Below are 26,037 nucleotides of genomic sequence, written 5' to 3'. Positions count from 1 at the left end.
ATGAATTCTTTAGTGAAATATTGATGTAATTACTTTTTTTTTATTTTTTTTTAAGAGGTTCACAGCATGAAGGAGATTCCTGCAGCCGTAATGAATCACGTGATTTCTTCTCCTCTGTGGAGACCCGTTTTCACACACGGTTTGATCGGACCAGCCAGGAGCCGAGAACTCGAATACTGCAGCAACGATACAAAACAGGTACAAGCGCTCAGGCAGACTGATCATTATGAAGTAGGAATTCCACATTTAGTCCCCATTTGCTGTTATAATCACCTCCATTCTTCTGGGAAGATGTTCCACTTGATTTTGGAGTGTTTGTGGAGTCTAATACTTTTCACACACAGTTCAAGATAGAACACCATGTCTCATAGCTGAAATGATGGTCACATGACTGTGTTTAGAAGCACATACAATATGCATGACATCTCTAAACATTATTACATTGTTGGCTACCTATTTATTTGTCAAGTCAGTGAGGTATCTGGGCAACCAAATCCTGAACCAGAGCAAACCCATTTGAACAGGTTAATCCATTCATGCATCTCTCTCTGAAGCAAGCATTAAGCTGGATATTAAATTTCCCCTCGAGAATCAATAGTCTTTATCTTCCTGTGTGCGTGTTTTGCTCACAGACCAAATCCGTCTACTCTGGAGATGACCTAGTGGAGTTCCTGGTGGATTTCGCTCGCTGGGATCCTTCCCATGAGTCATGTGATGAGAGGGCAGAGCTCATGAGGAACCTCATGCTGTCCTGCAAGAAGCAGCTCCTCAGGAGCGAGATCGCTGTCGGGTCGAAGGTCGATCATGCGGTGAACGCGATCTGGGCGGCTATGGTGTACCACACCCCGGCGATCCAGACTTCTCTCAGGAACTTTGGTAAAGCCTTTTGTTATGAAAAGTTCAAGAATGATGTGTGAAAAGCAGAGGAATGAACTGATTGTGTTCTTATTTACTTTTAACTGTATGTGGAGTAGAATAAAAAAAATGAATAGTTCATTTACAGTGATTATGGCAATTTTTTTTTTCTTTTTTTCTAGAGCCAGCATGCTTCTAGAAATTTTATTATACACAAAAAAACCTTGAATATTTTAAACACTGGTGGAAGCAGGTGCGTGGTTGAGCATAGGCTTGTGAATAGAGGGCAGAATTGGAAGAATTGAATGGTAAGGATCACACACCTGTGAGTAGATTTATTTGAGTGTGCTCTGTCACAGTGGGTGGCATGGAGGTTAAAAAAAGTTTGAGATGAGACCCACGAGAAAGCGGAAAGTTGAATTCTCAGAGATGTGTGTTCTTGTGTGTGTGTGTGTGTGTGTGTGTGTGTTTGTTTCCGAGATTATTCTTTGTGATATAATGCAAAATAAAGCTTGTATAAGGGAAAGCTCTCCACACTGGTGAAAAAAACCCAGGAAAAAATAAACAGTTCAGCTTCTCTCTTTTTCATGGTTCTCTTCTCTCTCCTTTATATTATCCACTGAGCATGCTCATTAAAAGAACTATGCATAGGTATGTTATCCTTACCACTTGATCCTCCAGCTCCGCCCCCATTCACAAACCGGCGCTTGACCATGTCCAAAACCCTATTTTCATATGAGCATCATTTTAATGTTAGTGATGTTTAATTAACTGTGACACCCATTCAGCAGCCTTGAATCTTTGTGTATCTCTCACACATGCACACACACATTGTGTGTGTGTGGACTGTAGGCTGTAATTAAATTTCCCACAACTCATTCATCTGATTTGCCTTTTTTATTTTTATTTTTTTGCTTCTCCAGTGGTGAAGCAGGGGCAGAGCTGTCTGACTGAGGACCTTTTCCAGGTCTACATGCTTGCCGATGGCATCAGGACATGGATGGTGAGACCTGATCGATTTTATTTATTGCATGCGAACCATGCGGCAGTTGTTTTTTAAGGGAACCGTGTTTTTGTGTTTTAGTTGGAGATGAAGCAGCGCTCCATGGTGATCAAAATGAATGGTGCAGGAGAGAAAGGGGAAAGTCACGTAGAAGTTACACCAGAGTCTTTGGGTTGGTTTTTTAAAATGATTATTATTATTTTTAAGCGGCATTTAATGAAAACAATACAACGAATAATAATAGTTAGAAATGGTGTAGTACAACATTTTCGGTTCTGATACCGAAAGTATCAGCTAGCATCAATACCGATTTATTTATTTATTTATTTATTTATCTATTAAAAAAAATAATAATAAATTACTTAGAAATACAGAAAACTTCAGCTTTCATTAACATTAAACACCAGAAAATGTTGACTTTATTGAAACTATAATTTTCAAACTCTTTATGTTTTCTCTTCCATGTTCATGTTTTCTCTCGCTCCCTCTCCAGCTGAGATCTGCATCAGTAAGACCTTGCTGTTGTTCAGGTTCAACCCCGATGCCTGCAGTGCCCCTCCTCTACATCCTGACCCCTGTAAACTCGAAGAGACCCCTGTTGTCCCAGTTCTCCCTGTATTCCCTTACTCTGTGTCTATATCAGAAGAGGATTTCCAGGCCTGTCCTGCTCCATCCACCTCCTCATCCTCACAGAGTCCTATAAAAGTAGAGGCTCAGATGTCCGCTCCCTCCGATCATGGAGCTTCCAGCAGTGGCAGTGCTCAGGATTCGAGAGGATCCACAGAAAGCCTTCATTCGCAGTGCGGAGAGCCCGTTTCCCCTCTGACCTTCTCCCGCAGAGCACCGTTTAGCCGCGGTCGCCTCAGACTGCTTTCCTACCGCTCGGTCGAAGAAACACGTCCCACGCCCTCGGTCAAAGACAGATTCCCGATTCTCAAACACATATTCAGCTTTGTGAAGGACATGGTGATTAGTGAGACCAGGTATAATGAACACGCCATATTTTAACATGTTTAAAATTTTCTGGTTAGGTTTGGGGAAATGGGGAAGTTGTAGCTCAGCTGTTACAAAAAAAAAAAAAAAAAAAAAAAAAAAAAATATATATATATATATATATATATATATATATATATATATATATATATATATATATATATATATATATATATATATATATACACGATCAGGCATAATATTATGAGCGGTGAATTGAATAACACTGATTATCTGTTTGTCACCTGTTAGTGGGTGGGATATTATTGGGCAGCAAGTGAACATTTTGTCCTCAAAATTGCTGTGTTAGAAGCAGGAAAACTGGGCAAGCGTAAGGTTTTGAGCGAGTTTGATGAGGGCCAAATTGTGATTGCTGGACGACTGGGTCAGAGCATCTCCAAAACTGCTGCTCTTGTGGGCTGTTTACGGTCTGCAGTGGTCAGAATCTATCAAGCGTAATCCACGGAAGCAACAGTGGTGAACCGGCGGCAGCCGAGGCTCAGCGAAGGTCCGATCCAACAGACGAGCTCCTGTAGCTCAAATTGCAGAAGAAGTTAATGTTGTTGATGGTCGACGAGTCAGCACTGTTTTGGCAGCAAAAGGGGGACCGACACAATATTAGGGAGGTGGTCATAAACGTGAATCACACTGGATAAAGGCATCAGCTAAATTGCCATAAATGTAATATACAATGTAAATGTTTTCACAGTCAGAGTTGTAAGTTTTCAGACATGGGAAACATTCGGATGGAGAGATTTGTGGTTTCTTGGTAAAAATGACGAGAGCTGGGAAAAAAAAAAAAAAATTGGATTTTATAACTGCAATAAAATTAACTAACGTTTTTTAGCCGTTCCAAGACATTAACATAAGTATTTTTATAGTTATAGCTTGTAACCATTGTGGTAAAGTGATTCTGAAGTTAGTGTTGTATACTTTTTAACAAATGCAAGAAATAATGGATCATGGAACGTTAAAATAAAGGGTCACATTTATTTCTTCCAAAACGATGCATATTTTTTAATAGTTGTATCATTTTTTTTAATTCATCTTTAAAAGTACTGTAATGTTAGACTTTATATAATTAATAAGAAGTAAATGTATCTCTATATACTCATAATTCCTTAATTCATTTTTGTGTGTGTCTGTGTGTAGCATTCTTCAGACTCTTGCCTTAAAAAAGTCCCAGACTACGAGTGTGTGTGAAGTTTTAGACATGGTGCAGCAGTTTTTACTGTCCATGGGGAAACCGCACCTCTTCCAGGCTCCCTGCATTCTGTTCCTGCAGGAGCTGCTGGCTTGCCAGAAAGACTTCACCAAGTACGACTTCTCTCGTCATACATCTAAATGGTTTGGATTATGTTTACTCTTACTTTTATACTATGATAACAGGGGTAATTCGGGTTGAGGGAGTCACTGGTACCTTATTATTTGATTTGATTTTGGTTTAGGATGCAATGATGTGATTATTATCCATATCACATTTTCTTTTCCATCTGAATTTTGTCTCCTGCAGCAGTACAATTTACTTAATAAACACAGACTGCCATTTATATGTAGGTTTTTTTTTTGGTTTGTTTTATTGAAATTATGAAATAATGAACATGTTTACCAATCCAGTACAATGCTGAGTAGAAGATTAAACCTTCATGACGTTTATTTCGACTGACAACACAAACTGAAGCACTGCTGCATAGAATTGTTTAGTATAGTGTAATATTGTGTAAAGGTCCATGCTGATTAACATCATAAGTTCATAGTGATCTTATATTTTGGTTATATCTCAAGCATTTTACCTGGATTTTTTTTTCTCTTTTGCTTTCTCTTTTGTTACTGTTACTGCTTATTCAGTCCCTCTTTCCTTATTCCTACTTACTAGTGTGTATTTATTTTAAAGCAGTCTTCTCTCTCTCTCTCTCTCTCTCTCTCTCTCTCTCTCTCTCTCTCTCTCTCTCTCTCTCTCTCTCTCTCTCCCCCCCCCCCCCCCCCCCCACAGTTATTTCTCCCAGTTGTCTGGCTGTGGGCCTGATCTGAAAGATCGAGTCAGGTCGTCCTACCATCAGCTCATTCACATGCTTGTAGAGGCCGTGCAAGGATTCAGTAAACTCAATGACAAGTAAGATAAAATGTTATTGTGCGAATGAGGCTTTTTTTAATTCATTAAAGTAGCTTCTGTGCACAGTATAACATCATGCATTCTATGTAAATGAGAGATTTTGTTTTTGTTAAATCATCTGGAGCATGCCTGTGGTCATGCTCCAGATGATTTAACAAAAACAAAATCTCACATTTACAGAGAATGCATGATATATATATATATATATATATATATATATATATATATATATATATATATATATATATATATATATATATATAATATTGTGTGTGTTTGTGTGTGTGTGTATATATATATATAGGTTTGCGAGTATGTGTGTGTGTGTGCTGTATACCAAACACACAAATACTGTACTGTACTTGCTCTTACAGTACCTTAAAATGATAGTACACTACAACTAGTTTGTAAGTCACACGTTTTATATATATATATATATATACAGCCCTAATATATAATATATATGTAATAGAGAAAGAGAGAGAGAAAAATTTAACTAATGATGATGTATATTCAATAAAACTGAAAGTATTATGTACCGCAGGCATATTTATGAAAATGTGTTAAAAAGTATTGAACCTTAAACAGAGTGGTGCAAAACAATAAAGTTTAAACTAGAGGTCGACCAATTAATTGCGATTATTAGGCAGGCACCTCTGACACACCAACAAGGGTGTGTACGTTCTGCGTGTGCATGAGACATAACATTCCTATACCAGCAGGTGGCAGGAATCTGTATTCTGAATCCAAACAGGGAAACCGGAAGAACCAAACAGCGTTTCCACCTGCCGCAATCATTACTGACAGATTCCTGTAGCTTTTTACAATTTATGTCTGTTACTTTGCAAAGACAAGCACAAGAATCATGGGCAGGATTCAAACCCTCATTTTGTGTGTGTGTGTGTGTGTGTGTGTGTGTGTGTGTGTGTGTGTGTGTGTGTGTGTGTGTGTGTGTGTAATAGATTAAATAAAGCTTTGTATCTTGTGCCCCAGGGTGCTGCTTCCTGCCTTGTCATGTGTACAGACATGTCTGCTACACCTGCTAGATATGAGTTGGGAAGTTCAAGATCTGCCTCTATTTGAAGACATCAGACTTCCTGATCTGCTCCTCACCATGTCTCAGGAGAACATCAGCGTGCATGACATCGCCATAAGGTGTGTGATGAAGCTTAGCGCCCCCTTTCAGGTTCTGATTTTTGTGTTCAGTCTTGTTTATTTAATCAGTAATCAATTTATTTAAACACAAATGATTCAGCGTTATTTTTAACCATGTGTGCATGACTTCAGTGTCTCTAATGTCTGCTAATTTATGCCTCTTTTTCTTTGTCATTCCTGCAGCCAGTGGACGGAAGAGGACGAGATCGCGGACTTCGAGAGGAACACCGAGTGGATGGACGAGTGCATGGACGGCATGTTCGAGAAATGGTTCGACAAAATCTCGCAAGCCTCACCTGAGGACAAGAGAAAGGTAGAACACACCTGAATCCACAAAGAAATGCTAATGTTCAGTGATTTTGCCATGCAAAGACTTCACTTTTGCATGTTGCTCTTTGTCAACTAGTTACAAAAAACCCAGTTACAGAATTTCAAAACCACAGCATAAACCTATTAGAAAATAGAAACAAATGGAGGAAGTTGTCGAAAGCATTGTAAATAATTAGGTTTTTATAGCAAACAAGTGCCCTGTGCAGAATGACAGTAAGGAAAATGGACATTATATTGTGTCCTAAGTGTGTCTTTCGCAACAGCGAGTCTCTTTGTCTCAGTACACATGAGGGGGGAAATGTCAACACCTGTTCTAATTCCAGAGCTCCAGCCAGGCTTAAGCTCTTTATAAATATTTACAATGAATTCAACCCCAAACTTGTGTAAATTTCACTCTTACACAAATCTCCTTTCCATGGAAAATACCACATATACATTTATGCTCATTTGTCCCCCGAACCTCCCCCCCCCCCCCCCCCCCCCGCCCCGCCACTCTTTCTAAACTGGAACTAAATGGACTACACAAAACTAAAACATTGGACATACACTAAATTAAATCCTCAATATTAAGTGTGTTTCCTTGTAGATTTTTGAAAGTAACCTCGTGTCCTCTCTGCAGATGCACATGTTCATCGCACGCTATTGCGACCTTTTGAACGTGGAGATCTCGTGCGATGGATGTGAGAGAATCGCGCCCGGACACCGCTACCGCTGTCTTCAGTGCACTGACATGGACCTGTGCAAGACCTGCTTCCTGAGTGAGCCGCCGAAATCTTTAACTCCTCGTAAAAGCAGTAGCACAGCAATGAGTGTTTTTTTTCATTAACATGAGAGGTTGCTAGTCGACACAAAAATAAGGGAATAGGAATAACGTGAATAATGAAGGTATGATTGTTTGTAGCAGATATAACACTAATGATGATTTCATATTATATGCCAGTTTTCTTTTTTATTTCTACACAAGCACACCTCGTTCTGCTTAATGAGGTACTGATTTGGTGATCACCTGAATCCAATCCTATTTAATGGGAAAAGTATAAAAAAGCGCTGCTGTAATCAACACACTCTTCTTGCAATGTGACCAATTGGATGGTACAAAGTTCTTTCAAATGTAATTGGAAATCTAAAAATAACCATTGAACATGCCAAAAACAGTGAAAAGAGAGATTTTGAGTGAATTTAAAAAGGATCAATCCTAGCTTTACTGGCACAAGGATTTAGTGAGTGTCAAGTTGCTTCTATCCTTAATATTTCAAAGACAGCAGTTCACAAAAACAAGATCAAGCAACAGAGCAACAAAGCTACAGCCTGGAACAGGCTGAAAACGTATCATTACCGCAAACTTATTCGAATGTCAATCAAGAACTGTAGGCTGACCTCAAGTGACCTTCAACAACAGTGGCAAACTGAGACTGTGGTTAAGTGAAACAGGCTTTTACACGCAGAGCTACAGTCATATAAAACCAGAAAAAAAGCCCTTCATCAGTGAAAAGCAAAGAAGAGCCAGTCTGAAGTTTGCAAAAGACCACAGGAAGTGGACTGTAGCGAACTGGAGTAAGGTAATCTTTTCTGATGAGTCCAGTTTTCAGCTTTGCCCGACACCTGGGCGTGTTCTGGTTAGACAGAGACCTGGAGAGGCCTACAATCCACAGTGTCTTGCACCAAATGTAAAATATAGAGGGGGGTCAGTGATGATCTGGGGGTGCTTCAGCAAGGCTGGAATTGGACAGATTTGTCTTTGTGAAGGCATGAATCAAGCCAAGTACAGGGTTGTTCTTAAAGAACATTGACTTCCTTCTGCTAAGACAACGTTCCCCAACTCAGAGGATTGGATTTTCCAACAGGACCATGTGCCATGCCATACATCCGGAGCACTTGGAGTCTGGATGGAGGATCACCAGATCAAGACCCTGTCATGGCCAGCCCAATCTCTAGATTTGAACCTTATTGAAAACCTCTGGAATGTCATCAACAGGAAGATGGATGGTCACAAACCATCAAGCAGATCTGAGCTTTTTGCTTTTTTGCAAAAAAAGAGTGGTATAAAGTTACCCACAGTGGTGCTGTGTATATATATATATATAGAACTATAGAAATAAAACTTGGATATCATTTTGGAGTAGCTGTACATCGTGTAACCATGCAAAGCCACATGTGCTATTCATCATGTTCATGTTTTTGTCTGCTTGACAGGATCATAGAAATTTGTGTATCTTGTATTAGAGCAGTTTAAATTTGGTGCTTTGGGTACAATTCTCTTATACTGACCACTGGATGTTCAACACGGCACCTTATGGCAAATACTCTTTGAGGATTTAAGAATTAGATTTATTGCTCTCCATAAAGATGGGTTAGGGTTAGAAGATAAGAAGATTATTAACAAAGTGAGGTACAGTACAGTGGCCAGGGTCATACAGAGGTTTTCCAAGACGGGTTCCACTCGGAAGAGGCCTCGCAAGGGTTCGATCAAATAAGTTGATGTGCTGTGCATCAGGTGCAGAAGCTGACTTAAAAAAACACACATGAGTGCTGCCACACACTGCAACAAGTCTCGTGGCTCAGATGGTGTCCAGCATGTGTGGCGACACTGTGATGAGGACTGCCAAAAAAATTGTCTAAACATGGTGGTGGTATCATCATGGAATGGGGCTGCAGAAGTGCTGCTGGTACTGGGGAGTTGTGGTTTATTGAGGGCAAAAATGGGTTCCAACATGTGACATTCTGAAGCAGAACATGATGCCTTTTACTTCAGGCTGAAGTGCAGGTTTCCAACATGAAAACGACCCCAAACATACCACCAAGATGAAAAATTCCTTGCTGAAGGTGATTGCGTTGCCAAGTATGTTTCATCCTGAACCCTATTTAGCATCTGTGGGGCATCCTCATGCGGAAGGTGGAGATGTGTTTAACATCCAGCAGCTCTGTGATGTCATTATGGAGGAGTGGAAGAGGATCCCAGCAACAACCTGTGCAGCTCTGGTGAATTCCATGCCCATGCTCTCACTTTGGGCACAGTTTTGGCATGTTCACTTAGGGTGTACTCATTTTTGTTGCCAGCTATTTTGACAATAATGGCTGTATGTTGTTGTTTTCAGAGGAGAGTAAATCTATACTGCCAAGTTTCATTTCTATAGTATTGTCCGTTAAGAAGATCTACAAAAATGTTTGACATGTGAATGTTGTACTTACTTTTGTGAGCTACTGTATATATATTGGAATGAAAGGAATTCTTTCCGTTCTCCAATTATGACCTTAAATCATTTTTCCCCCAAAGGCATGCAGATGCTTGTAAAGTCTGACCACTCAAGGCAGCCTCATTACAGGAGTAGTGCCAATGTTTTGGAATCCTGTTAGTGATTATTAGCGTGAATGGTGTGTTTTCTGTTGTTAATAGATTCTGCTTTATCTCTACAGGCGGCGCGAAGCCTGAAGGCCACGAGGACGAGCATGAGATGGTGAACATGGAGTATGCTTGTGATCACTGCCAGGGTCTCATCGTAGGCAGCAGAATCAACTGCAATGTCTGCGAGGACTTTGATCTCTGCTTCGGTTGCTACAACACCAAGAAATACCCAGACAGGTATAAGAGAAATAATAATAATAAAAATATTATTTGCATAATAAAAAACTATGCAAAAAGTGTATGTATATTTTAGGGATGTGCATCTCCATTACCAAGGACAGTGCATTTTGCATTTCACTTGCATAGCCAAAGAAACGATACTTTAAAAATGCATATGAAGCAGCGATACGATAAGATGCGATACGATTAACCCCTATTACAATGCAGTGCGAGTCGATTTTGATTTGATTCAACACAGTGCGATTCATTGCAATACGATGCAATGAAAAAAAAAATTCTATTCCATACAATTTAATATGGTACAGATGATTTGGATTTCTTTGGTTCAGACAGACAGCAAATCGTAAATTTACTTACGTGACTTCTAACGCATGGCCCTTTTATAAAACAGGCCTTTGTAGTGCCAAAAAAAAGAACGATTTAATAAAACCAGTGGTTCTTTTCCTGTTGTCTCCAGGAAGTTGCAGCTCTACCTCTGCCAGGTTAATCTACATTTTAGGTGACTCAGGACATGCCTTGGTTAGGACAAATTTATTTAAATGTAACATATTTGTCACAAACTATTCATCCCTTTTTAAATAAATAAAAAAAAGTGTAGCACATCTACTAATAATTATATATAAATAAATAGTTTTTTTACAATTGCAAATATGTAAAAAAAAAAAAAAAAAGGCATTGCGGTACAAATGCAAATTTGTATCTCTAATGCACACTTTTTTAACTTTTATGCCAATGCACCAATGCGAGTCGATGGATCTTATCATTCCTAGTATATGTGTATGTAAAAAAAAAAAAAAAAAAGATGCAGCATTTTGTTTTTGGCCACACCTCTGTAACATTTTCTTAAATTTTTTTTCTAGTCATTTACCCACCCACCGTATCACAGTCTACCCCATGGTGACCATCCGCATCAGCGATCGACACCGGCTCATCCAGCCTTACATCCATAACTACTCTTGGCTCCTGTTTGCCAGCCTGGCCTTGTTCACCTCCGAGCTGATGTGCGAGTCAACGGAGCCCGTGACTCAGGGTCATGCCGCAGCGCTGCAAAGCCGCTGCTCCCAGCTCATCACTGAGTGTTTAATGAAGGGCCAGACAGGAAAAGGTAACCTATAAAGAAAAATCGAGTGTGTTTTCAGTATAGATGGTGGATTTTGTGAAAAGTGATTCTGCAGAAATGACAAGTTTCAGATCAGTCTCCTTCATTATCTGTATGAGCAAATGCTCCTGAGATGAATTGAAATGTTGCACTTTGCTCGCACAGCTGATGGACATTTGTCGGGTTTTTTACGGAAACATTCTGTACTGATATGCTTGCGGGAAATGAGCCCAATTATTTCTGATCTTCTGACTTTTACTGTCCATCTCCTTCCTTTTCCCGTTGACCTCCTTAAGGTTTGCGTGCTTCAGCTCTTTTGTCCTTGCTGTCCCCTAATGAGCCGGAGCCGTGTCCTCCCAGCCCAGTGCCCAGTCAGGAGCTCAGCATCTCGGACACATCCTCTCTACCTGGCAGCACTGCAGCTCTCTGCTCTCCACCATCCTTTTTTTTAAAAACACTGTCCGCAGAGGAGAAAGACGAGCGGGGCCAGTTGGTTTCCCAGGATACGCTTGATTCTCCATCACTGAATAGCGAGGGCACACTGTCTCCAGAGCTCAGAGGTTGGTGAGACTGCAAGGCATATTTCAATGTAGCTTACTGTCAATGTAACTATGTAGAACACTTTGAATCTACAATTAACATGTTCAAGCCACAACATCTATACCATATAACACGCCAATGGATGGCAAAAAAAGGCTGCACGCACAGTCACAGGGAGCACCAACCTTCATAAGTCAGTGTGCCAAAAGTTATTGAGTACGATAGTGTGAGAGCATATTAAGATGAATAAGCGAGCATGATATGAGACATGTTAACTTTTTGTTAAATGTTAGAATTCTTAATGCACAAATAACTTTGATAGAACGTGCAAATTGTATTTTTCCATTTCAGATGCTGATTCCACTGGTGATACCATCACTTCTGCCGCCTCTGAGAACCTGAACAAAGAACAGGAGGATGGGACACCTAAAGGGCCTCTGCAGGAGCACGTGTTTGCGGAGTGCTCCAGGGAGAGGATTCTGGGATTGCTAGCAGCCATGTTACCTCCAGCAAAACCAGTAACGTTTACTTTTATACTCTACTTCAACGTTACGCACAGTCGAAGGCAGAAATGTACACTTGCACAGATGCAAACTTTTGCACCCAACTGTAAACTGCAGGCATTTTATTTTATTTTATTTTTTTTTCAGCAGAAACTTTTTTAGATGTATTATTCATATATACACTGTATGGACAAAATAATTGGGACATCTGACTTTTCCAGCCATATGTGGTTCTTCCCCAAATTGACTATAATGTTTTAGGCAAACAGTTGTATTGGATTTCTTTGGAAGCAGCAGCATTTAAATTTCCCTTCACTTGAACTAGGAGACCCAAACCTGTTCTAGCATGACAATGTGTCTGTGCTCAAAGTGAGCGCCAACAAGATCTGGTTTACATGGGTTGTATTAGAAGATCTTGAGTGGCCTGCTATAAACCTCTGACCTCAACCCTACCGAACACCTTTGAGGATTAACTGGAACTCTGACTGCACCCCAGGTTTCCTCACCCTACATCAGTACCTGACTTTACTAACACTCTAAAATCTAGTGCATCTTCCCAGAAGAGTGGAGGATATTATAATATTAAAATTGAGACTGAATGTGGAAACGTTTAAAAAGCACATTGAATCTTGTGATCATGTATCCACAAACTTTTGTCCATACAGTGTACCTGTTGAGATGTTCCGAATGTTTCCTGAGGATTAATGTTATCTGAAAAAAACACACAAAAAAAAGATATGACTGTTTGGCCTTTTGACTTCTCAGGGCACTACGATTTCCCTCTCCGGTCTGAGCCCTATCCTGCCTTTACTGTTCCGTGTTGTCATCTCCAATGCGGGCTGTTTGAACGAGGCCTACCACCTGACACTCGGGCTTCTAGGACAGCTGCTTCTGCGCATCTCCCCTGCCGAGGCCGATGCAGCCGTCACAGAGGCTCTTTCTGAGAAATTTGAGCTGCTTGCACAAGCCAACGGAGCGATCAATGATACACCAGGCTGGAAAACCATTCAGCTTTTGTTCAGCCTCGGTGCTGTGTGCTTGGACAGGTCAGAACTTCTTACACCTTTGGGCAATCCAATTACAGATACCAACCAGGAATAAAAGCATGCAGGAACCTGGCATCTCTGTCTGTCTGTCTGTCTGTCTGTCTGTCTGTCTGTCTGTCTGTCTGTCTGTCTGTCTGTCTGTCTGTCTGTCTGTCTGTCTGTCTGTCTGTCTGTCTGTCTGTCTGTCTAGGGGTTTCAATTTGAAAAGATTTGAAAGTTGTAATTTGTGAATTTGGCCTTGATTTGACAAATTCGTTTTACACTTGATTTTTGAATTTCTTTTCCTTTTAGGTACTAAATCCCATCTCACACAATCCAATTAAGAAATTGGAAAAATCTGAAAGCCGGTCCTCAAGAGCATAATAAAACCGGCTACACATAAAAAAAAAATGCATTCATTAGAAAATTACAAAACAAATATATTTTATATGTTTCCAGCAAATTGAAAGCCTTCATTTACATTTCCACTTGCCACCCTATGACCAGGCTTTTATGTTCACACAATTTTTGGAAAGGTTTTCATCTTTTTTTTGGCCAAAAAGGGAAACAAATGAGCTTCTATTGTTCTTGATTTTATTTAAATTGCAAGCCATCGCAAAACTATTCAACTCGCCACAAGTGCGCATGCGCACTTCCACATCACATAATCATTTTATTTGCTGTTAATTATCAATCGTCACCACTTTACATCCGTAAGCCCTTTTTAAACCAATATTTGCTATTTGGGAGGACATGACATCATAATTACAAAAGGTTGGATCCATAAAGACTCTGTAAACACTAGAGAATGTTTCAGTTGTATGAGCTAAAGGTTTGTGCCTATAAAGAATGAAACGTGATAATTCTTTTTGTTTATATTCCCCACACCTTTGTGTAATTGCAGTCGCATCGGGTTAGATTGGGCGAGCTCAGTGGCGGACATCTTGCGAAATCTGAACTCGTGTCCTCAGTGGTGCGACGTCATCGCACTCTTCACCGACCACTGCATTCAGCATCTACCACACCAACTTAAACGCACCAACATCTTCACTCTGCATGTCCTGGTCATCTTCCCTGAGGTATTAAATAAAAACGCACACAGTGAGCACAGTTTATGACGTTTTATTATTTACTTTAGTAGATCATTTCATGGATGTAGTGAACTGCTGCTCTAATCATAAAGTCAAAGTGCTCGTCTCTGGACTCTTATTTATACTGAATATTCTTTTAACACACTCTGTAATGTTTGACATTATAGTGTGCGGGTGTAAAAGCGTAATGATTTATAAATCTATTATAGTGTGACACCTAGAAGTGGATGGTTTTCTTTTTCAGTTAGATTTTTCTACTGTTTCATGCTCAGTTTCTGTCTTAATAATTTTTTTTTTTTTTCCATGACACTCTTGCCTCTGGCTTTTTTCCTCATTGGAGATCGAAATGTAAATGTACACATTCTTTAGTCAGGTTGTGCCAGTTTAATGCGAACAGGTTTGTTCAGTAGAAAAATAGTTTAAAATCTTTGAAATAGTTTTAAAGGGCATTAATTAAAAGTGCCTGGAAGATTCCCTGGTGTGTCTTCATGTAAAAAAAAGGAGCAGTCAAGTCCCAGACACGAGCCATGTTTACGTCTGGCTCATCTCACTACAACGTCAAACAATCCTTCACATTTTAAAGGGCTTTTGTGACGAGAAGCTATAAACATAAATGACCATGATCCAAATATACCTTTCTGAAGTTAAACAAACGGCTGGGTTTCAGGTGCTGTGCATGGGAACTCAGTCGGTGTTCATAGACAACGCTAACGAGCAGCACAACATCATCCTGCTTAAACACTTCACCGAGAAGAACCGAGCCGCCGTGGTCGACGTCAAGACGCGGAAAAGGAGGACGGGTGAGAGTATTTCTGGAGTGTGTTCTGACTAGATTTCTATGGTTATGACTGGCCTGGATTGGACCGTTTAATAAATCAATGCTTAAAGTCTCTCTGAACATGTTGTATGATGAAAATTACACATGAACATGAGAACATGAGATTCTTAGTACCTTTTGATTCTATTCCACCTTTATTCCCATTTGCTATTTACTCTTCTGGGAAGATGTTCCACCAGACTTTGTAGTGTGGTTGTAGAGATTTGTTTTAATTTGTCCTCAGCCAAAAGGGTTTTAGTAAAGCCAGGTACTGATTTAGGATGAGGAGGCCTAGGGTGTTCAGTAGGATTAAATAGCAGGACACTCAAGATCTACTCCAACCATGTCTTCATGGAGCTGGCTTTGTGCACAGGAGCATTGTCATGCTGGAACAGGTTTGGGTCTCCTAGTTCAAACGAAGGGAAAATGTAATGCTACAGCATCCAGAGAAATCCGATACAATTAAATGCTTTCAATTTTGTTAACAGTTTGGGGAAGAGACGTTTTGAAAAGATAGAAAAAAACAGGTGTCCCTATACTTTTTGTCCATATATTGCATATTTTGGATTTATTTATTTTTTATTTTTTTTAGGCTTAGGGTGCTTTATGTGCTTTATAGCCATGATGCTTAAATTGTATTGTTATAAATGTGAGCCTAGTTGACTTACAAAAAAAGAAATAATTAAATACAATTATTTTATTTTAACTGCCATTTTAATCAAATCAGAAATCCTGCATCTTATATTGGAACAGCACTTTCTGATCTGCTGCACGAGTTTAAGAATTCAAAGCCAAACCTTTTAAACCCTCATTTCATTCATCACCACACAATTTCATCGACTATTTCTCTCCAGCACGCCCCATTGTGGTTTCATTCCCGACTTACTGCACTGCATTTATTATGTCTGTACTCATTATTCACTTTCCTCACAGTGAAGGATTACCAGCTGGTGCAGGCTGAAGAGAGCTTGGCTCTCTCCAGCCACTACCTAAAGAACTTGATCTCCATCGTGAACCAGCTACTGCAGACTGGGGTGGACAGAAGCTCCCCCGACGCAGTGGAGGCCACCTGGGTGCTCTCGCTCGCCCTCAAAGGCCTCTACAGCATCCTTAAGGTGACGCGAGCTTATTATCGCTATCGCAAACGCGCACAAAAAGCTGACGCACGCGCTCCGTGGTCGTAGTCTGATCATCGATATTTGTTTAATGATATTGTCAAAAAATCAATTTTTTTTATTTCATGCAAGAAGTAAAAGCAACAATATAGAACGCTTAATGAACTGTACAAGTTCCATATCTGTGATGTGTTTGTTGGTAACAAGTTACTAGATACTAAATACTAAATACATTAATTCTGTTATTCTTTTGAGAGTTATAATGACATCTCTTTAGATTTTTTCCCTTTTTTGAAAATTGTTTTGTTTATGCAGGCTTTTGCAGATTGACATTTTGTCTTGCTTGTGCGTGAAATGCAAAAAAGTCAGTTTATTGTAGATTATAGTACTTTTTTTGTTGAATGGTGTAAATGTGGCCAGATTCTCACATCATACATCATTAGCAGGTGATCAATTAGGCCTTCTACAATTCAAATTTAAAGATTTGTGGACACCTGACCAATATACCCAAGAATCTTTCTGAACCTCTGGGAAGGATTTCCACAAAATTTTGGAGATGGTTGGTGGTCATTCACAGCCAAGAACATCAACGAGTTCAGGCACTGACGTAGTATGATAAGTCCTGTTCATCCCAAGGATGTTCAATGGGGTTGAGGTTGGGGATTTTCCTCGGTTCTTCCACCTCAGTAATAATGTGTTTTTGGACTTTGCTTTATGCACAGATGCATTGTCATCCTGGAACATGTTCTGGCCTTTTTGTTCCAGTGAAAGGAAATTGTAAAGCCTACAGCATGCAAGTGAATTCTATATAATTGTAGGCTTCCAAATGTTTTAACTTTCCAAGTTTGGGGAAGAACAACAAATGTGTGTGATGGTGGTGGCTGGTGTCCACATTCCTTTCGCTGTGTCACAGCGGCCTAGCTTTGTGATTTGTCATTATTCCACACTTAAAGATTATCGGATTTATTTCTTATTTAGATAGCTCATGCAGTAAATGGTAGTGGAGTGAAGGTGAATAATACACAGACTGTTATTTGGGTTTTGTGTTATCGAAATTAAGAGAGATAACACTGTAGTAATCATGCCTATTTATTCAATTGCTGACTTTTGAGCCCTAGTGTATGTGGTTATAGTAATATGTACTGTATTGTTTTGTCAACTTAAAAAGATCTGAAAAACAGCAAAAAAAACAAAAAAGATCTGTAACCCAATGGTTATAATAAACTCAACAGCTGAGTTTGTAGAAGTAGAGAACAGGGGAATTTGGTCAGACCTGCAGTTATTAGCTCGCTTCGTTCTTGGCACCATACTAACATTTGTGCGGAAATATAATATAATGTATTGGCCTAAAGACTCAGCTTTTCAACTCTGCATCATCGATTATATCCCAGCAGATGGTAAAATGTGTGTGTGTGTGTGTGTGTGAACAGAAGCACGGCAGCGAGCAGGCCCAGGAGGCCATGCACAGCGCCGGCCTCATGCAGCTGCTCGTACGCAAATGCAGCAAAGGCACAGGCTTCAGCAAGACGTGGTTGCTGCGTGACCTGGAGATCCTCTCCATCATGCTGTACTCGTCCAAACGCGAGATCCACTCCATGGCCGAGGAGAGCGAGAGCGGCGAGCGAGAGGAGGACAGAGAAAGAGAGAAAGAGCATGACTCTGACTTTTCCAGCTGCTGCGCTGAAGACGTTGACCCTCTCGAAGGATTGGACGAAGAGACAAAGGCCTGCTTCCAGGTGAGAGTGACAGGGCAACACAGACATTGTCATGACTAAGCTCCAAGCAGGCACATTATACATAATTTTTTTTTATTAATATATATATATATATTTTTTTTTTACCTTTTCTTCATTTATGGGATGCACAGTCATTTTGGAACGCAGGAGTAGGGATGCACTGATGACAATTTTACCACTTAGTGCATGTACTAATAGCAGAATCGACAGCCCCAATTCTCAAAACAGTTGGGACATCGTCAAATCTGTGTGAAAACAGAATGTAAAGATTTGCAAATCTCATTAAAAAAAAAAGTTGGGACGGGGCAACACAAGTAAGTGTTGTTAAGTCAGTAATAATGGTCTGTGGGAAACGCAGTGCTTCGTGTGTAGTTAAATGGACTAAACGAAGCAAATTACTCGAGCCCTAGATTAGTGTAGAGCAGTGGTCCCCAACCTTTTTTGCGCCACGGACCGGATTAATGTCAGACAATATTTTCACGGACCGGCCTTTAAGGTGTGGCGGATAAATACAACAAAATAAAACGATACGACAGGCATAAAAACTGCTTTTATTTAAATATAATAATAAATGTAAATCCACTGTTTATTTTCATTTTGCTCGCTTGGGGGTTTGAATTTAGCGGTAATGTATTATGTGTTAGCAGCCGGAGCAGCCTCTTTAAAAAGGTAGCGGATGGAGGTAAATCATGTGACCGAGGCATTATGACATACATCAAGAGTGAGTCATAGACAGATGTAATGGAGAGAATCCGGTAATTTTCTTAAAAAAAAAAAAAACTTAGTTCAGAATCAGATAATAAATAAAACGGAAATAATGTAAGTTATGTATTCTTTCTGTGCGGCCCGGTAACAATTGACCAGGGTTTGGGGACCACTGTCTAAGAGAGACAGAGTTTCTCAGAAGTAAAGATGGGCAGAGCATAACCAGACTGTGAAAGACAACTTGTGGAACAATTTCAGAATAATGTTACTCGAAAAATAAAATTGCAAAACAGTTAAATATCTCATAGTTTGCTGTACATATTATCAAACGTTTGAAAGAATCTGGAAAAATCAAGGCGAAAATGGATAGTTGGATGCTCGTGATCTTTAGGCTCTCATGGTACAGTTCTTCAGTTTAAACATTTGGTATGTTTATGTTCTATTGTGAATAAAATTTGGGTTTATGGGATTTATAAATCATTGCAATCTGTTTATATTTACATTTTACAGTGTCAAGTTTTTGGAATTGGGGTTGTACTTAATATCCGTCGGTCAGGGTTTTCATGGAACATGTTATGATCTTTGTTTTTCTAGATACCTATTGGTCATCAAAAATGCTTAAGTTTTTGTACTAGGATGGTCGTACTGAAATGTGTTTGATAGCTACGTTAGTAACATTGGCATAAGCAATTTCTCTCACCTTGCCAATGTACGTGTTAGTAATGAACTCCTCATGCTGGGTTTGATGTTGAAGATGTTCAATCCTCTCGATACGTTTTGCGCAGTTTGCAAGCTGCTTCGTTTTAATCACCGTCATTAATTAAGTAATGATTAGAGACCCTAAACTGTCCTAGCATGACAATGCCCTTATGCAAAAAGACAGCTCTATGAAGATATGGTTTACATGGGTTGGATTGAAAGATCTCCTCCTCACCTTATCTACCTTTGTGTGTGTGTGTGTGTGTGTGTGTGTGTGTGTGTGTGTGTGTGTGTGTGTGTGTGTGTGTGTGTGTGTGTGTGTGTGTGTGTGTGTGTGTGTGCTTTCAGCTTACTCATGATGCTCTAAACGCTCCATTACACATTCTGAGAGCTTTGTATGAGCTCCAGATGAAGAGGACAGACTCCTTTTTTCGTGAAGTGCAGAAACGGTGAGCAGCTTTTTCATTTCCTGTTCAAAATATTCCTCCTTTCAGGAAATGTTCGGGATAGCAGAATAATAATAATAATAACCACAATAAGAATTGCGAAAATGATCGGAAAACGCTTCTTTTTGTCAGATTTGACGGAGACGTAATAAAGACTGATGAGACAATAAGGACACTGGCACAGAAATGGCAGCCTGTAAAACGCGCACACTCAGACGAGCGTCATGCAAAGGCGGTGGACACGGATATGATCATCATCACCTGTGCGGTATGTTTCTCTCTGCCGTTCTTAAATGTTAGATGAGATGATAACTGATAGTAAGCCTTACAAGGAAATCTTGAGTTTTAGTGGGTTACTTGAGTTGAAGTACCCTGTTTAGACAAAAGGGATGGGACACCTGACTTTTCCAGCCATATGTGGTTCTTCCCCGAACTGTTGCCGCAAAGTTGAAGTCAAAACAATTGTATAGTATGTCTTTTAATGTCGCTTCACTTAAATTAGGAGACCCAAACCTGTTCCAGCATGACAATGTGCCAGCTCCATAAAGAATGGTTGGAGTTGAAGACCTTAAGTGGCCTGCTATAGAGCTTTGACCTCAAACCTATTGAACAACTTTAGGATGAATTAGTATGCTGACTGCACCACAGGCCTCCTCACATCACCTACATCAGTACCTGACTTTACTAACCCTTGTGGCTGAATGAGCACAAATCTCCACAAGCACACCCCAAAATCTAGTGAAACATCTTCACAGAGGAGTGGAGGTTATTATAACAGAGGTTGGGAACTAAACGTGGAATGAGCTGTTCAGTACGCTTATAGAATCTTATTGACAGATTTTTATCCATGTAATGTATATACAGTAGTATTCACACCTAAATGTAGACACTGCATAATGGTTGAAAAAAATCTTATTGTTTAAATTTTTTTTAAAGAAATTCTTCTTTAATTAGCATAAATTATTCAAAGCATATCTTAGCACTTACCTGGCAAGGTTTCTTTCAGAAGTGGCTGTGGAATCGGTACCACAAAGAAATATTATATATGGTACAGATGTACTAAATATTATTTGTGAGACTCTGAACTTCTCCAATCCTCTGTCTTACAGTTAAAGCCGAAGCGTTGCGAGACGGCCACCGAAGAGACGAACGCGGTGACCCAGAAGCTGATAACCATCACAGAAAGCGAGCTGCAGCTCAGTTATGCCAAGCAGCGGCGCACAAAGAGCTCATCGCTGCTGCACAAGGAGCTGGATGCACGCAGCAACAAGGCTGTTCGCCACTACCTGTTCCGTGTGAACGAGGCCATCAGCATCCTGTACGCCCGCCATGTGCTGGCTCTGCTGCTGGCCCACTGGCCCGACTGTGCACCTATCAGGGAGGAGGACTTGGAGCTAAGTGGAGCCTCACACATGGCCCACATCCTGGACATGCTCATGCAGCTGGAGGAGAAGCCGCTGTGGGAGAAGGCACGTTTGTGTTTAAAGGCTTACACACAACAAAATAGTTGGCTAACTACTTTATTTTTATTGTTAGCATGTTTGCAGCATTTTTGGTTTAGAAGGAGTACATGGAGTGCCGTGCCATTTCTGGAATGGAAATGTAGATAAATGTATAAATAAGATTCAACCTCAGTCTTGTGGAAAACCTTTTTCTCCAAACATCTACATTATCCATCTCCATCTACAACTTTTATTTCTCCAAAGCACATTCCATTCAGATCCTCTTTATAAAACCTGCATTCCAAAATCAGTTGAAAACTTTTCTTAACAAAGGGCAAGTATGCTTGTGAATTTGTGTGTGTGCTGACTGTCCTTTTTTTGCCTTGACACAGATTCTGCAGAAAGTCATAAAGGGCTGCAGTCAGAACATGCTGGACAGTCTGTCCCTGACTGCCTGTCAGTTCATGGAGGAGCCTGTTATGGCTATGCAGGTCCGGGAATCCAAACATCCTTACGACAACAACACCAACTTTGAGGTATGAAATCAGAGCTTCTATTCTCATTTTGCTTCATGTCTGCCTCCCTATTCAACCGTCATCCTGCTTTCATACAGACTTCATGCCAGTCGTGAGCTACTGTATATACTGACCCAATATTTCGCTACTTTTCTGCTTCCAATCCCCCCCTATTTCACCTCGATGCGGGCTACATACAGCTCATGTACTGACCCCATTCTTCCTGACAACATTTTGTTTTAGCAGAATGAGTCTGTCCTCATTCTGCTCATATAAACCAGTTTACTGCTCTCGTTCTGTCCGAAATCCTTCCCGTAACACTTTTTGCTACCATACAGCTTCTATACCTTCCTTATTTGTTCCTATGCTTTCATAATTTTGCTAATATTATCTCCTAATTTGATCCACCTGCCCTGATTCCTGATTCAACACCTCGGTTTACCTAATTCGACCACTGCCATCATATTACTCCACGAGTCTGCCATTATTTTGCCTAAATCTGCCCCATAACCTCCCACCACACCCCCTTTTAGCTTCATGTCACATTCTACCTCTAAAAACCCACATTTCACTCGAATTTGCCCTATCCTTCCCCATCTTGCCCAATTCTGCCATGACAGTGTGAATTATTATATAAAAGATGCTTGGACATGCTCTAATTTCCCCCACTGTTTCAGGACAAGGTGCACATCCCAGGGGCTTTTTATCTGTCTGTGAAGTTCGATTCTCGCTGCCAAACTGAGGATGGTTGTGATGAGCTGCAGCTGGCCAGCAGCGCCGATTTCCAGCAGGACCTGCACACCTTTAGCGGATCCTACCATAAATGGGCCGACGTGGAGATACCAGGTATACAAGCTTGAGCAGAGACTTGTCTAAGTTTTCAACCCCAGTGTAATTTTAACTGCATTCTCATAAACTGCTGTCCTGATGGAAGACGAATCTCTGAGAGAGTCTTGTGGATTGGAACAGGTTTTCTTCTTTGATAATCCTGTATTTTGCTTCACTCCCCTTCCACTTATGCCTGATTCATTTCCCATTTGCTGATGATGAAAAACATGCACTAAGCCGGATTCTACCACCACCATGCTTCATGTAGAGACGCTTTTCTCAGGGCTATGAGCAGTGTTGAGTTTCCACAGAATGTAAAGCTTTGTGCCAAAGCCAAATTTCTCTTTTGGGCTCATCTGACCAAAGAACCATTATTTTCTTCCGAAAAGGATTTTACAAAATGCCTTCCAAAAAGTTGCCTAGTCCTCCATAAATTCCAGCTTTGATGGATGTCAGGTAAACAACTCATCTGATCTAGATAGTGGATCTTATGTTGTCACTGACATTAGTATTAACCGCTGTTGTGCCGTATCTTTTAAAATAATAAATGCAAAGGTGCATCATGGGATATTCAAAATTTGGATTTCCTCATTCCTATAACTTTGTCCCAGGCTTGTATTAATAGATCTTTGGTCTTCATGATGCTGTTTTTTTTTTTAGCTATGTATAGCTCTCCTATGAGAACTGAGACCGTGATTACCTATTATTATATAAATTACTATTTCAAACTGTACAGATTTTCTCCTTCACTTCAGTATTATAGATTATTTTGTATAAATGCTTAATATCAAAATCACAATGAAATCATCTTGGTTCCACAAGGGTTCCTCAACGAAGTAAAGATTGAATACTCTATAAACGGCACTATATAGCGCTTGTTGTGATGTAAGAAAGTAAAATGTAGTAAGTGGTGATTTGTAATGCTTCTCTCTTTTCTCCTATAGGGGACACTCTTTACTACAGGTTCACGTCAGATATGAGTAATACAGAGTGGGGCTACAAGTTCACTGTGACTGGAGGACACCGCGGACGCTTCCAAACTGGTCAGCGTTTCTCCCACCCTTTAATAGCGTAGTCCTGTTTTCTTACACACTTTATCCTAATTTTAGTAAAATGGCTCGCAGATCTCGTCTATTTCAATCAAAGTTGCTTGACCCAGTTCTACCTCAGCCTGTTCTCTGCGTGATTGATTACTGTAGTCATTTTCGGGGCAGCAGCAGGTGCACTCCCCTCACCTGCGCCCCCCCGACACTCTTAATTATCAGACTAATTGAGTCGTGCACCTTTTCTGCCCCGACTCTGGAACGACGAGTCTGTCTTAGAACATCAAATAGCCTTTTTTTCCCCCTCCATTCCCTGTGCAAAAATGTTTTGTTTATATAGACCGCTAGAGTCATTTGTCTCAGGCAGGAGGGAAATCGGGTTAAACTTGGCAACCCAGGTTTTTTCCGTGGCTCCAGGTAAATAGTGGAAAATGAGTCGTGATGGAGTAAAGGACATTTTTTTTTGTTTTTTTTAACAAAGGATGATGTGTTTTTTTGTTGCTCTGATTTTGAAAAGCACCTCTGCAGTAACAAAACAAGCACTTTTGGTGAGGGGAACAATGTTCAGGGGAAAATCATCCTTAAATTTTTCTTTCTATCTGGCTATAAAAAATCCAAACATGTAGTGCTTTGTCGTTGGCTTCATTATAAATATTTCCGATTGCTGCCCAGGAGCCCTCAATGTCCATAATTGGCAATAATCTTAGATGTGCTAAACCAAGGATTTTCTTTTTGTTTGAATGTCTAAGAATCCTATTGTGTGGAAAATCTGATATTAAATCAGTTCTCGAATAGCTCACTTTTCTGGTGATGTAGCTTATTGGAAAATTAACTGATCCAAGAATGTTTTCTATTTTCACTGCCAAACAAACCATACCAAAGTTAATTTGCTTACCCATCCTGCCCGGGTACAATGTCGGCCAAGCAAGGCCTTATTAGTGGAGCTGAAAATAGTGCAGACCAGTACAGTAAATCTCACTCGTCAGAGAGCTGCGTCTGTTTGGAATTGCTTTTCTAGATAGAAATCCTCATTAAGAGTCAAAATCTAGTAATACGGTTTAATCCTTATTAAATGAGATGAATTAACCTGTAGAGATTTTGGTCTCTTCACTGATCCAAGTAATCAACGTTTCCACTTTATTTTTTCCGAACGCAGGTTTCGAGATCCTGAAGCAGATGTTGGCCGATAACCAGGCTCTCGCCCATTTGCCGCTGGCAGACATCTGGGAATGGCAGGTGGGTGTGGCTTGTCGGCAGACAGGAGGTCAGCGTCTGAAGGCGATTCACCTGCTGCTGCGGATACTGCAGTGTTCCACTCAGTGGTATGTGCTAGTTATACTTCTCTCTCTCTCTCTCTCTCTCTCTCTCTCTCTCTCTCTCTCTCTCTCTCTCTCTCTCTCTCTCTCTCTCTCTCTCTCTCTCTCTCTCTCTCTCTCTCTCTACCTTCCTTTCATTCACTTGGGTTCTCTCAGCCATAATATCATTAACAATTTAATGAAAATAATGCTGAAGGACAGGACATATGTTGTGTTTCTACGCTCCAAAGAAAAATGTGTATTTGCTCTGTAGTTCGATCCCAAGCACTGCTCTGCTAATACTGAAATGCAAGTTTAGATCACATCGAGTCAGGAGAATTTTCCTACTGCATTCCGAAACATTTGCATCTTCTATTTGAGGTTGCTTCTGATGGTTGGGTGAACATATCCCTCCCGTTCCGAGGGTGGTGAACTGTCAGGCCATGAACTCGCATGAAATGTTTAAATTCATTTAATTTGCCTGTGAATTGCCTTGAAAAACACTGGATGTGTTGACTGACAGGAAGTCAATGCTGGGATATATCAAGTGGCTCCTCCCCCTTTTTAATAATCAGTAATGTTAATATCACCTCAAAACTTGGGTTACATCATACTTTATAGCTAGTACTTTGGGTGCAAGTCCCCTGATCATCATTCATTTGGGAAACTCAGACATGTTCAGACAGCCAGAAACACATTTACAGCCTGGACATTGTTTTAAAGCAGCTTTAGAATTAAAGCGAATTATGTGTATTTATCCCTGATGAGCGAGTCTGGGGCGACTGTGGCAAGGAAACACTCCTTAAGAGAAACCAGACTCGAAAGGGGAACCCGTCCTCATTCGGGTGAAATCAAGAGTATGATTATACATTTTAAAACGATACAATACACTGGAGAATGAGAACTAACTCAAGCACCATAGTGTGTGATTATGAGTAATGTCCTTTCTACAGTCTTATACAGTCAGTTGACTTTGTGGAACCAGGGGCTACTGAGCAACTCATGAAATAACTCAACATTTGAGATCATTGTAGATCCAACAACGACTTCTTCAGAAAAAATTCTGAAAGGTCCAATGCTAATTATATTTGACTGCACATACACTA

The 26,037-nt window shown here is 40.3% G+C and overlaps 1 protein-coding gene across 3 annotated transcripts in view; it reads left to right on the top strand.

Moving 5' to 3' along the window:
* Window positions 1-26,037, top strand: part of zzef1 (zinc finger, ZZ-type with EF hand domain 1) — a 69,005-nt gene that overhangs the window by 31,103 nt on the left and 11,865 nt on the right. Inside the window, exons 25-50 of one of the 3 annotated variants that reach the window (XM_083531657.1) lie at window positions 56-198; window positions 633-876; window positions 1,779-1,858; window positions 1,940-2,030; window positions 2,352-2,841; window positions 4,004-4,168; window positions 4,845-4,964; window positions 5,958-6,119; window positions 6,303-6,432; window positions 7,069-7,207; window positions 9,864-10,029; window positions 10,893-11,137; window positions 11,428-11,691; window positions 12,023-12,189; window positions 12,940-13,220; window positions 14,104-14,278; window positions 14,958-15,090; window positions 16,041-16,222; window positions 17,653-17,958; window positions 19,711-19,811; window positions 19,941-20,076; window positions 20,918-21,277; window positions 21,643-21,786; window positions 22,443-22,611; window positions 23,538-23,636; window positions 24,793-24,958. In XM_083531657.1, coding sequence (XP_083387783.1) covers window positions 56-198; window positions 633-876; window positions 1,779-1,858; window positions 1,940-2,030; window positions 2,352-2,841; window positions 4,004-4,168; window positions 4,845-4,964; window positions 5,958-6,119; window positions 6,303-6,432; window positions 7,069-7,207; window positions 9,864-10,029; window positions 10,893-11,137; window positions 11,428-11,691; window positions 12,023-12,189; window positions 12,940-13,220; window positions 14,104-14,278; window positions 14,958-15,090; window positions 16,041-16,222; window positions 17,653-17,958; window positions 19,711-19,811; window positions 19,941-20,076; window positions 20,918-21,277; window positions 21,643-21,786; window positions 22,443-22,611; window positions 23,538-23,636; window positions 24,793-24,958 — 4,858 coding nt within the window. Of the gene's footprint in view, window positions 1-55; window positions 199-632; window positions 877-1,778; window positions 1,859-1,939; window positions 2,031-2,351; window positions 2,842-4,003; window positions 4,199-4,844; window positions 4,965-5,957; window positions 6,120-6,302; window positions 6,433-7,068; window positions 7,208-9,863; window positions 10,030-10,892; window positions 11,138-11,427; window positions 11,692-12,022; window positions 12,190-12,939; window positions 13,221-14,103; window positions 14,279-14,957; window positions 15,091-16,040; window positions 16,223-17,652; window positions 17,959-19,710; window positions 19,812-19,940; window positions 20,077-20,917; window positions 21,278-21,642; window positions 21,787-22,442; window positions 22,612-23,537; window positions 23,637-24,792; window positions 24,959-26,037 lie in introns of all 3 variants that reach the window. The other 2 variants (XM_083531656.1, XM_083531655.1) reach the window with 2 other exon arrangements.

The sequence above is a fragment of the Silurus aristotelis genome (assembly GCF_946808225.1).
Source record: "Silurus aristotelis genome assembly, chromosome: 26".
NCBI lineage: Eukaryota > Metazoa > Chordata > Actinopteri > Siluriformes > Siluridae > Silurus > Silurus aristotelis.
Note: the sequence above shows the minus strand (reverse complement) of the source record. Positions and strands in the feature narration are given on the sequence as shown.